We start from the raw sequence: 12,500 nt of genomic DNA on the forward strand, positions 1-12,500 counted from the left end.
TGCTTATCTATTCATTCTTTCAAGGGTTCCTTCTACTTTTTTTTCCATTTACTTCCCTCTTCATAACTGCATCTCTATGTTTCTGTGTTTTTTACTTTTTCCATGATCATCAATATCATCTATATATGTATATATACATATATACATACATACATACATACATATATAAATATATAAACATATATATATATATATATATATATATATATATATATAAATATATATATATATATATATATATATATATATATATATATATATATATATATATATATATATATATATATATATATATATATATATACACACACACATTGTTTTAATATATATAAATATATAAACATACATAAACATATATATAAATATATAAATATAAATATAAATATGTGTGTATATATATATATATATATATATATATATATATATATATATATATATATAATAATAATATTTTTAAAAATGAAAAAAATTGGGGGACACCCAAACACCCACCCACCCCCCCCCCCCCAATTTTATAACATACAAAAAATATATATATATATATATATATATATATATATATATATATATATATATATATATATATATATATATAAGGTTAATTAAAAATTAGACGTGGTTAATCAAAATAATATGTATCATCATATTTTATTATCTTTATCATCATTCCTATTGATGTTCTTACTGTTAATGCTGCTGAATTTTTAATTCATAATAAAAAGACAATACCCATTTTAATGGAAATAAGCCTTATAACAGTTTATAACACTAATCTACAAGATGAAAAAAGAATTCATTAATATTCTTTTTTAGAGACTGCATTTTCTCTTCCATTATATGAACAGAGAAAATGAAATTACTGCAGTCTGTTATGTTAATGGAATGTAATATATTTTTTGCACAGTATCAATAATCCAAATAATAAGCTGCAATATATCCAAGGGTTTTTAAAACCCTTCTTTTAAAAAAAAGCAGACTTTTTAGGGAAAGGGGGAAAAAAAAAGAGAGGGAGAGGGAGAAAAAAGGGGGGGTTTTTGGGGGAGGGGGGGGGGGAAGGGGGGGGGGAAAAAAGGGGGGGGGGGAAAGGGAGGGGGGAAAAAAGGGGGGGAGGAGAGGAAAAGGGGGGGGGGGAAAAAGGGAAGGAGAAGGGGGGGGGGGGAGGGGGGGGGGGGAGGGGGGGGGGGGAAGGGGGGGGGGGGAGGGGGGGGGGGAGGGGGGAGGGGGAGAGAGAGAGAGAGAGAGAGAGAGAGAGAGAGAAAGAGAGAGAGAGTGAGAGAGAGAGAGAGAGAGGGGGGGGAGAAAGGGAGAGAGAGGGGGGAGAGAGGGGGAGAGAGAGAGAGAGAGAGAGAGAGAGAGAGAGAGAGAGAGAGAGAGAGAGAGAGAGAGAGAGAGAGGGGGAGAGGGGGGGGGGAGGGGGGAGAGAGAGGGGGGGGGAGAGAGAGAGGGGGAGAGAGAGAGAGAGAGAGAGAGAGAGAGAGAGAGAGAGAGAGAGGGGGAGAGAGAGGGGGAGAGAGAGAAGGGGGAGAGAAAAAAGAGAGAGAGAGAGAGAGAGAGGGGGAGGAGAGAGAGGGGGAGGGGGGGAGGAGAGGGGAGGGAGAGAGAGGGGGGGAGGGGGGGGGAGAGAGAAGGGGGGGGGGAAGGGGGGGAGAGAGAGGGAGGGAGAGAGAGGGGGGGGAGGGAGAGAGAGAGAAAGAGGGGAGAGAGAGAGAAAGAGAGGGAGAGAGAGAGAGGAGAGAGAGAAGAGAGGAGAGAGAAGAGAGGAGAGAGAGAAGAGAGGAGGAGAGGGAGAGAGGGGGGGAGAGAGGGGGGAGAGGGGGAGAGAGAGAGGGGGAGAGAGGGGAGAGAGGAGAGGAGGGGGGGGAGAGAGAGAGAGAGAGAGAGAGAGAGAGAGAGAGAGAGAGAGAGAGAGAGGGGGGGGAGAGGGGGAGAGGGGGGAGGGGGAAGGAAAAAAAGGAAAAAGGGGGGGGGGGGGGGGGGGGGGGGGGGGGGGAGGGGAGGGGGAGGGAGGGGGGGGAGGGAGGGGGGGGAGGGGGGGGAAAAAGGGGGGGGGGAAAAAAGGGGGGGGGAAAAAGGGGAGAAGGGGCAAAAGGGGGGGGGCAGGGGAGGGGAAGGGGAGGGGGAGGGAGAGGAAGGGAAGGGGGGAAAAAGGGGGGGTGTTGTGGGAAAAAGGGGTGTGTGGAAGGGGAAAAGGGGTGTGGGGGAAAAGGGGGGTTTGGGAAAAAGGGGGGTTTTTGTTTAAAAGGGGGGGTTTGTGGGAAAAAGGGGGTTTTTGTTAGGGGGAGGGGGTTTAAAAGGGGGGGTTTGTGTTTCAGTGTGTGTTTGTGTTCCAGTGTGTGTGTTTGTGTTTCAGTGTGTGTGTTTGTGTTTCAGTGTGTGTGTTTGTGTTTCAGTGTGTGTGTGTTTGTGTTTCAGTGTGTGTATGATTGTGTTTCAGTGTGTGTGTTTGTGTTTCAGTGTGTGTGTGTTTGTGTTTCAGTGTGTGTCAGTGTTTGTGTTTCAGTGTGTATGATTGTGTTTCCGTGTTTGTGTTTGTGTTTCAGCGTGTGTGCGTTTGCGTTTCAGTGTGTGTGTTTGTGTTTCAGTGTGTGTATGATTGTGTTTCAGTGTGTGTGTTTGTGTTTCAGTGTGTGTATGATTGTGTTTCAGTGTGTGTGTTCGTGTTTCAGTGTGTGTGTGTGTTCGTGTTTCAGTGTGTGTGTGTTTGTGTTTCAGTGTGTGTTTGTTTCAGTGTGTGTGTTTGTGTTTCAGTGTGTGTGTGTGTTTGTGTGTGTGTGTGTGTGTGTGTGTGTGCATGTGTGTGTGTGCATGTGTGTGTGTGCATGTGTGTGTGTGCATGTGTGTGTGCATGTGTGTATGTGTGTGTGTGTGTGTGTGTGTGTGTGTGTGTGTGTGTGTGTGTGTGTGTGTGTGTGTGTGTGTGTGTGTGTTGGTGTGTTTGAAAATTGTGTGTGGTGTGTGTGTAGTTGTGTGGTGTGTGTGTGTGTAGGTGTGTGTGTTTGTGGTGTGTGTGTGTAGTGTGTATATGGTGTGTGTGTGTGGTGTGTGTGTGTGTGGTGTGTGTGTGTGTGGTATTAGTATCATTATTAGTGTATTATTGTGTGAATTGGTGTGTGTGTGTGGTGTTGTGTGTGTGTGGTGTGTGTTTGTGTGTGTGTCTGTGTGTGTGTGCGTGTTCGTGTTTCAATGTGTGTCATTAATGTATGTAGTGTGTGTGCGTTCGTGTTTCAGTGTGTGTGGGTTCCTGTTTTAGTGTGTGTGTGTGTGTGTGTGTGTGTGTGTGTGTGTGTGTGTGTGTGTGTGTGTGTGTGTGTGTGTGTGTGTGTGTGTGTGTGTGTGTGTGTGTGTGTGTTTCAGTATATGTAGCTATGTATTTGTATTTGCTTCTGTCAAAAGTTTATTATTGTCAGGTATATTATATGTGTATCAGGATTTGTGTGTGTGTATATGTATGTCTGGGAGTTTATGTGTATATGTATCAGAGTTTGTGTGTGTGTATGTGTATCAGAGTTTGTCTGTCAGTGTGTTTAAGTGCATATGTGTAAACATGTGTGCATGTGCATGTATGAATATGCGTGTGTGCATGTGTGCCTGTGCGTACTTGTGAGTGTGTGTGATTTTGGGAGTGTTTGACGGTGTGAATGTGTATCAGTGTGTTAATGTGTCATGAATGTGTGTGTGTACTTCGATGTGTGTAAATGTAAAAAGAAAATCAGAAAATTCATATACTCCAAGAAATATTAAATTGTGACTAGTATAAACACTAATACTCCCATGAAATTGTAGCAAAAAGGATTTGCAAAATGAAACATATCCATGTATCACTCTTTGCATTAATATATAAGCTACAATAGTATTAGTTCCTAATATCATGAATATTAAAAGAAGGGAGAAGATTAATGATAAGTATACATGTAATCTGACAATACAAGGACAGCAAGATTCTATAGTCACACAGAAAAGCGAATTGGGAATGTGCTACATTAATACTACTATGCTGGTGATTCGCACAAGAGATTGCTTATGTTGCAGAACACAGCTACAATGAGAATTCATCACCAGATCAATGAAAGAGATTCTAGTATGCTGATCACCACATTTATTGCTGGCCAAAGAGCAAACATATAAAAGTGAGAAAAAAATGATTATGTGTCGACAACAGTCCCTAAAAATGATTTCGCCTTAAACTACGGTTTTGCGTATGCTTTTTCCTGATGATGGGTGTTATGACATAATTCGAGAAATGAAATGTATGTCCAACTCAGTATGAGTGTGTGTGTGTGTGTGTGTGTGTGTGTGTGTGTGTGTGTGTGTGTGTGTGTGTGTGTGTGTGTGTGTGTGTGTGTGTGTGTGTGTGTGTGTGTGTGTGTGTGTGTGTGTGTGTGTGTGTGTGTTTTTCCACTTGGTGGGGGTATAAGAGTACACTTACAGGTACTGTGTCTTATTATTACATTAATATCAGTTTCTTTTGAATGTTTTTGTACAAAGTCAGGTATCTTTGGATTCTATATTAAGGTGTGTTTGTTATGTGAGCACACATTAAGTGAACATACATATAAAGTGTGCACTAATGATGCTGCCTATACATTGGCAAGAATACCTATGTGATCATTATATATTTGCTCAAAGTGGTGATATTAAAGCCATTGAAGCCATTATTCTAAACAGTTTCATAACAATATGTCTAATTATAAGTCTCTATCTGGATGTAATTCATCGTCAATTATAAAATAAGTATTTTTTTAAGAATATATAAGAAATTCTGAATAACAATTCTGTATAGCCGAATAATGTTGCCTCAACTAAAGATCTGTCCTTAGTTACAATATATACTCTTAAGATGCTAATATTTTGCAGTCCAGCAGCGTGATATAAAAATAACAAATGGCACATTCTTTTAATTCAAAATCTGCTAGCTTCTCGTAAGCCCTGGACTTGTGCATAACTCAAGGGTAACCCTACATATCCATACCTACTGTAGAGTATATACACTTTGGGGGCTTGAAACAAACTTCTTGGGAATGATTAAAATCAAGAACAATTTTTTTTTTTACCTGCAGAAAAAAAAGTTTTGTTATTATTACAATAACTGATGTGCTGAACAACTAGAAGGCTTTATCTAACTAGTCCATGACTGCACATTTACATGTCTAATAATAACTCCCTTACAGCTATTGGATTAGACACATCGTGACACTCATAAACTAATACAGTCTTGCAACTATTTCCTGTACTATTCAACATGCAATTGTCATCATAAGATATAATGTTGAGAGTGAGGTATCAGTCCTCTATATAGTGTAAAAGGGTGGCCACTCTATAAAAATTGAAGAGAAAATAAATGATAACCATGGGAAATACATTTCATACATGAATAGGTTTATAACCATTAAGAAAATATAGTATTAGCAAGGCTTCTTTCAGGTCATACTCCAGTAATACTGATTGAATTGATCTGAATACAGGAAAAAAATATTTTACCGTAACATATGGCAGGCGATACGGTTTCTTTTCTGACATGACAAAAAGAAAAAAGAAAAAAAAATGCATTTATCAATGATGACAGAAATGATCAAGGAAGTTTGTACTATATATTTTTTCTGAAGAAATTTTTTAATACCAGTGCTATAGCAATCCACATTGACACTTACGGTGTGTCTTCATTCCTTTTGACGTCCAACTCATTTTGTTCTCTGATGAAATTCTGCCTTGAATTTAACCATAGTGTTGTGAGTTTCTTGTATTCCACACTGTATTTTTCTTGCTCAACTTCATACTCGGGAGTGTGTCTTCTGTCGAAGTCTGGTCTCTTGGTTATCATGTCTTTGAATGTTTCTCTGGAGCTCTCACTGTTTCTAGACAAGAGGTTTCTTGCATTACACTGGGCTTGCAGCAGTTGCTCATGCCGATGTAGAGGCTCCTGCAGCTCAGGAACATCTGGAGGGTCGTGGTCGCTTGCTGATTTGAGTGAGAAGTCCTCTTCAGAAGCACTATACTTGTAGGAATGCTCGCTAGAATTTTCGAGACTGCTGTTTTGGTCAAAGGCATCCTCCATGGCTAATTCCTCCTGGCAATCAGTGCACATCACTGGGCCCAATCCTAGTTTGTCTTGCTTGTTTAGGGGAGAACAGATTTTCTTCACAAATATCTTATGACATTCAACACACTTGAAAGATCTTTCTCTATGCTGCTTCATGTGCTGGTTAAGGATGCTTCTTTGGGAGAATGACTTCCCACATTCTGAGCAATCAAACGGCTTTTCTCCAGTGTGTACTCTCTGATGCTGAACTAAATAGACCTTCCGATTAAAAGCCTTATCACATTCTGGACACTTGAATGGCTTTTCTCCTCCATGTACTTTGATATGTTCATTGAGTGCACCCTTTAAAGCAAACGATTTTCCACACTCTTCACATTTGTGTGGCTTGATTCCAGAATGCCGTTTCAGGTGCTGGGACAGATTTCCTTTCAGGGAAAAGGCCTTCTCACAAATCGTGCATTTATATGGCTTATCACCGCTGTGTATCCGCATGTGCTGTGTTAGGTAACTCTTCTTCAAAAACAATTTGCTACACACTGTACAGTGGTATGATTTGGTGCCTGTGTGTAGCATCATATGCTGTGTAAGGTTACCTTTTAGGGAGAAGGCCTTGTCACACTCTGTACACTTAAACGGCTTTTCCCCAGTGTGCACTCTCATGTGTTGATCCAAATACACCTTTTTAAGGAATGCCTTGTTACACTCAGGACAATAGTAGGATTTCTCATCTGTGTGCAACTGCATGTGTTTGGTCAAATTTCCCTTGAGGGAGAATTCTTTCCCACAATCTGGGCAGGTGTGGGGTTTTTCTCCAGTGTGAACTCTCAAATGTCGGGTGAAATCGGCTTTGTTGGAGAATATCTTACTGCAGGCACATTCAAAGTGCCGATACGTGGGCGACAAGCCCTGATCGACATTGAGAACGTTATTCTGAAAGAGCTTGAAGTTGTCAATACCTGAATAGTTGCAATCACCGAAGCTGCTCATTTTGTACGGGAAGTTCGTCGTACCAGCCAGGTAGTGCTCGAATTTTTCAATTTTTTCCATTCAGAAGGTTTGCCTTAACCAAATACGAAAAAAAGGGGGAGAAAAAAAAGAGGATGGAAACAGAGACGGAGAAAGGGAGAGAAACGACAATGAATCTGATGTTTTCTCTTCTCTGCTCTACTCCCCTCCAGTGCTTCTCTTTGGGTGTTGTGTGGGTAGAAACTGCTGAACCTTTTTATCCTGTGAAGAGAAAGGAAAAATGTGTTAAAAACAAGGGAATTTTTAATTTTTGCATGTATGTATGTATGTATGTGTGTGTGTGTGTGTGTGTGTGTGTGTGTGTGTGTGTGTGTGTGTGTGTGTGTGTGTGTGTGTGTGTGTGTGTGTGTGTGTGTGTGTGTGCGCGCGTGCGTGCATGTGTGTGCGTGTGTGTGTGCGTGTGTATGCTTGTACATGTAGAGTGTGCACATTCACATGTGTGTATGTAAAAGCCCATGAGTAAACGTACATGAAAGGCTGTACATGTGCCTGTGTGCATCTGTGTATAAACAGGTATATGCATAACAATGTGTGTAAAGCCTTTTCAATTAAACTCAAGTCTGATCAGATATATCCTGCATATATAATAAAAGGGTAATGTCTAAACTTATACAAATGAATATAAACTCAAATATTTCACATTCAAGAATAATAATAATCACTATAGTATCACTATAATTACTGTTTAACATTATATAGTAGCTACCATTGGGTATTATCAACATTTTCTTTTTCTTCTACTTCTACTTCTTCTATTATTATGACTATTATTATTATCATTGTTACTGTTATCATATTATTATCATTTCCATTAATATTATTATTTCTATTATTATCATCATTAATCTTATCATTAACAGTATCATATTCAATTATCATTAACAATATCATATTCAATTATCATAAACAATATCATATTCAATTATCATTAACAGTATCACATTCAATTATCATTAACAGTATCGTATTCAATTATCATTAACTTTATCATCATCATTGTTCGTATACATATACATAATGACCCCACTACGACGAGGAACATCAAAGGGCATTATCAAATAGAGAAATTAAGATTAACACTCACTGATACAAAAAATAAATCTGCACAGGCAAAAGAATGATGTCAAACATGAAGAAAACAAGTTGCAAAAAATCCCGTACAGAGACAAAGTTAAAGGTAATTGGTCATTAGTCATCAGTGCAATCATCTGTGGTCATTAGTCATCAGTGCAATCACTTTGCAAACATTACCATATTACTTATATTACTATCTTTACAAATAACATTACCTTTATTATCATTATCATTAATGTTATCGTTTTAATTCATAATGATAATAATAACAATAATAATGATAATAATAACAATAATAATAATAATAACAATAATAATAATAATAACAATAACAATAATAATAATAACAATAACAATAATAATAATAATAATAATAATAATAATAATAATGATAACAACAACAATAATAATAATAATAATAATAATAATAATAATAATAATAATAATAATAATAATAATAATAACAATAATAATACTATCATCATTATCATTAATTTGATCATCATCGTCACCCTAATCATTATCATTATTAGTACTTCTATTGCAATGACTATTTCTGTGAAGTGTGCTAGAATAGATTCTAACACACACCAAAATTAGCTAACAGGGGCTAATAAGCATGTACATACAATAATGTACATATACAACTGCCTGTGCTATTATATATGAAAGTCTGTTTGTTTGTGTGTGCATCATCACTATTGCCTGTTCACTGTGTGTGTGTGTGTGTGTGTGTGTGTGTGTGTGTGTGTGTGTGTGTGTGTGTGTGTGTGTGTGTGTGTGTGTGTGTGTGTGTGTGTGTGTGTGTGTGTGTGTGTTTTTGTGTGTGTGTTGTTTTTTTTTTTTTTTTATGTGTTTTTTTTTTTTTTTGTTTTGTTTTGTTTTGTTTTTGTTTTGAATTTTTTTTTTTTACGTTTTTTTTTTTTTTTTGTTTTTTTTTTTGTTTTTTTATTTTTTTTGTTTTTATTGTTTTTTGTTTTTTTTTTTGTTTTATTGTTTTTTTGTTTTATTTTTTTTTTTGTTTTTTTTTTTTTTTTGTTTTTGTTTGTGTTTTTTGTGTGTGTGTGTGTTTTTGTTTTTGTGTGTTTTTGTGGGTTTGTTTTGTGTGTGTGTGTGGGTTTTGTTTTGTGTGTGTGGGGTGTGTTTTGTTTTGTGTGTGTGTTTTTTTTTTTTTTTTTTTTGTTTTTTGTTTTTGTTTTTTGTTTAAAATTTTGTGTGTGTGTGTGTGTGTGTGTTTTTGTGTTTGGGGGGTGTGTTTTTTTTTTTTTGTGTGTGTGTTTTTGTGTGTGGGGTGTGTTTTTGTGTGTGTGTTGTTTGGTTTTGAAAGTGTTGTAAACCCCTTTTGGAATTTACCTTTTGTGTTGTGCACAAAAGGTAAAAAGGAAAGCACCAATTTTAAAATAAAATAAAATATATATTTTATAAAAATATTATATAAAATTAAAAAATAATAAATAACCTTTTTCAATATTAAATGTATTAAAAAAATTTATTAAAATACAAATTTTTAAAAATTAAACATTAATTATTTTTTAAATATATTAATTTTATATTTAAAAATTATTAAAAATTAACATAAAAAATATATAAAATTAATAATAAAAATTATAATTTTTAAATTTATATATATAAAAAATTTAAATTTATTTATATAAAATATTTATATATATATATTTTAATACACAACATATATGCATGGGAATATATATATATACAAAATGTAAATATACATGTATATATATATATATGTATGTATATGTTAACTGGAGAAAAGGGGGTTTTGGGGGAAACGGGGGTTTTCTTTTTGATTATTTTATGTTGGTTTGGGGGTTTTGGGGGTTGGGGGTGGGGGTGGTGATGGGGGGGTGGGGGTGTGGGGGTTGGGGGTGGGGGTGGGGGTGGGGGTGGGGGGGGGGTTGGGGGTGGGATGGGGTGGGGGGTGGGGTGGGGGTTGGGGGTGGGGTGGGGGTTGGGGGTGGGGTTTTGGGGGTGGGGTGGGGGTTGGGGGTGGGGGTGGGGTGGGGGTTGGGGGTTGGGGTGGGGGTTGGGGGTGGGGGTGGGGGTGGGGGTGGGGGTGGGGGTGGGGGTGGGGTTGGGATGGGGGTGGGGATGGGGGTGTGATGGGGGTGGGGTGGGGGTGGGGGTGGGGGTGGGGGTGGGGGTGGGGTGGGGTGGGGGTGGGGTGTGGGGGTGGGGTGGGGGGGTGTTTTGTGTGTTTTGTGTTGGTTTTTTGTGTGTTGTTGTGTAAAAGTTGTAAATTCAAAAGAAGAATATACAAAAAATAAAGTTAAATAAAGAAGAAAGTATAATTTTTAATTTTTAAAAGGAATAATATTTTTTTAGTAGAAAAAAAAAAAAAAAAAATTAAAAATTTTAAAAAAAATTAAAAAAAAAAAAAGAAAAAAAATGAAAAAATTGAAATTAAAAATTAAAAAAAAATTAAAAATTAAAAAAAATTTTAATAATCTTCTTTAGAAATACATGAATTTTTAAAATAATTAAAATTCAAAAAAAAAACCAAAATTAATTCCCTCTCTTTGGGAAAAAATTGGGGGAAAAAAAAATTTTTCCCCCCATTTCCCTTTTAAAAACAAAATTAAAAATTTCAACGAAGATTCCAAATTTAAAACAAATAAAAAATTAATTTAAAAATCCCCCCAAAATTGGCAAATTCCCCATGATTTTAAATAAATTGGGTTTTTGCCCCTTAAAAAATTTGGGGGGGAAAATCAATTTTTAAAATAGTTTAAGTTAAAACCCCTTTTGGTTTATAAAATTTTGTAAAAGTATTAAGTTAAAAAAGTTGTAGGGGGAATAAAAATTTTGTTAAAAAAAAAGAAAATAGAGTTTTTTAATAATTAAATAGTTTTGTTAGTAAAGAAAGTTGCAGCAAAAAAGGGCCCCGCAGGGACAACAGAGCAAAATTGGTTTGCACAAACCAAACCCCCGGCCCCCAATAAGGGCCCCCTTTTTTTGGGGGTAGGGGGAAAAAGTTTAAAATTTTGTAAAAAAAGTAAAAAAATAGGTAATTAAATTTTTAAATTTAGTATAGTTTTTTAAATAAGTTAAAAATAAAAAAAACAGCAGAAACAGCGCGGGCGGGAAAAAGCAAAACAACCCGCATAGGGGGGAACAACCCCCAAAGCGTAACAGTAGCAGTGTTAGTATAAAAAAGGGAGAATGCTTGATATTGCATCATAAAGCGACATTATGTAAGCATGTGATATAATGATTGACAGAAATGCCTTGTAGGGATGACATCCACAAAGGTTTGAGAACCCTTGAAATAAAGAACTAGTGAGAGATCTTACTTCCCAATATAAACAGTAAACGTCTTTAGCCTCTGCCGCAGCACAAACACACTGAAATTGCAACAACTGCTTGACACTGTACAAATACTGTGTTGGACCTCAGACTGTAGGCTATCCATCACAGATCACAAATTTCAATGGAGTTTGGTTAGAACACATAGCCAAACCCATTTCTTGTGTCTCCCAATTACAATAAGGGCAAAACACTTCCATTTCTGGGTGCTATGGGGGTAACATTAGTTTCACAAGTTATGAAATAAAAATCAAGCTAAATAAATATGGCTGATCATAAATTCTACATCAAACTTCTTCCATGATATAGATATTGTAAGCTGAACATTCAAATCATAAAACAGACATGTAATAACAGAAGTAAAACTGCTGTGGTTTCTGTGCTTTTAAAAGCAATAGTCAACACATGCTATATTCTGGGTGGATACAACCTCCTTAAAGACTGTATACATTTCTGTCATGATCACTGTGTTCATGATATAAAATCGGTATGACAAGATGTAGGTCTTATTTCCTATATGCTTTATTTCATAAAAGATATATTGAAACCTAGGTCCTACAGCCTAGCATTCTATTTCATAAAAAGTATTTTTATATATTCCATTTGAAAAAAAATATCACTCTATTCCATATATCCATTTGAAAAATATACACATATATATTCCTAGATCACTATATTCCTTTCTTGTACTAACTATCCTGTGAGTATATGTGTTTGACACTATATTTGTGTCACATGGGGGTACCCTGTGACTTGCAACAAGCACACTAGAGTTACTAAGACTGACTAAATGTCACACTTCCTATATCCTGAAAATTTGTTTTTGAGGAGATAATAAAGTTAAAAACAAAGTAACTGTATTAACAAGCTTGTTAACATTTAAAATATTTTCAAAATTATCAGGAAATATCTATTTGCCACAGAAATTACAATCATGTACTTAATCTGAAGCACAGTAGTATAATTCATGGTCCCTAGTCTTTCTTAATTCCATTTCAATATAATAAGTGACCTAAAAGTATACATAAATGACCCTCAT

At 36.5% G+C, this 12,500-nt stretch overlaps 1 protein-coding gene across 2 annotated transcripts in view; it reads right to left on the reverse strand.

Annotated features, from left to right (window-relative positions):
• Positions 1–3,888: 3,888 nt before the first annotated feature.
• LOC113814277 (gastrula zinc finger protein XlCGF57.1) overlaps positions 3,889–12,500 on the reverse strand; it is a 9,558-nt gene continuing 946 nt past the window's right edge. For both annotated transcript variants that reach the window (XM_027366314.2, XM_070122157.1), the window contains exon 2: positions 3,889–7,264. In XM_027366314.2, coding sequence (XP_027222115.1) covers positions 5,645–7,084 — 1,440 coding nt within the window. In that variant the 5' untranslated portion in view covers positions 7,085–7,264 and the 3' untranslated portion in view covers positions 3,889–5,644. The remainder of the gene's footprint in view (positions 7,265–12,500) is intronic.

Source organism: Penaeus vannamei, chromosome 5, assembly GCF_042767895.1.
Source record: "Penaeus vannamei isolate JL-2024 chromosome 5, ASM4276789v1, whole genome shotgun sequence".
NCBI lineage: Eukaryota > Metazoa > Arthropoda > Malacostraca > Decapoda > Penaeidae > Penaeus > Penaeus vannamei.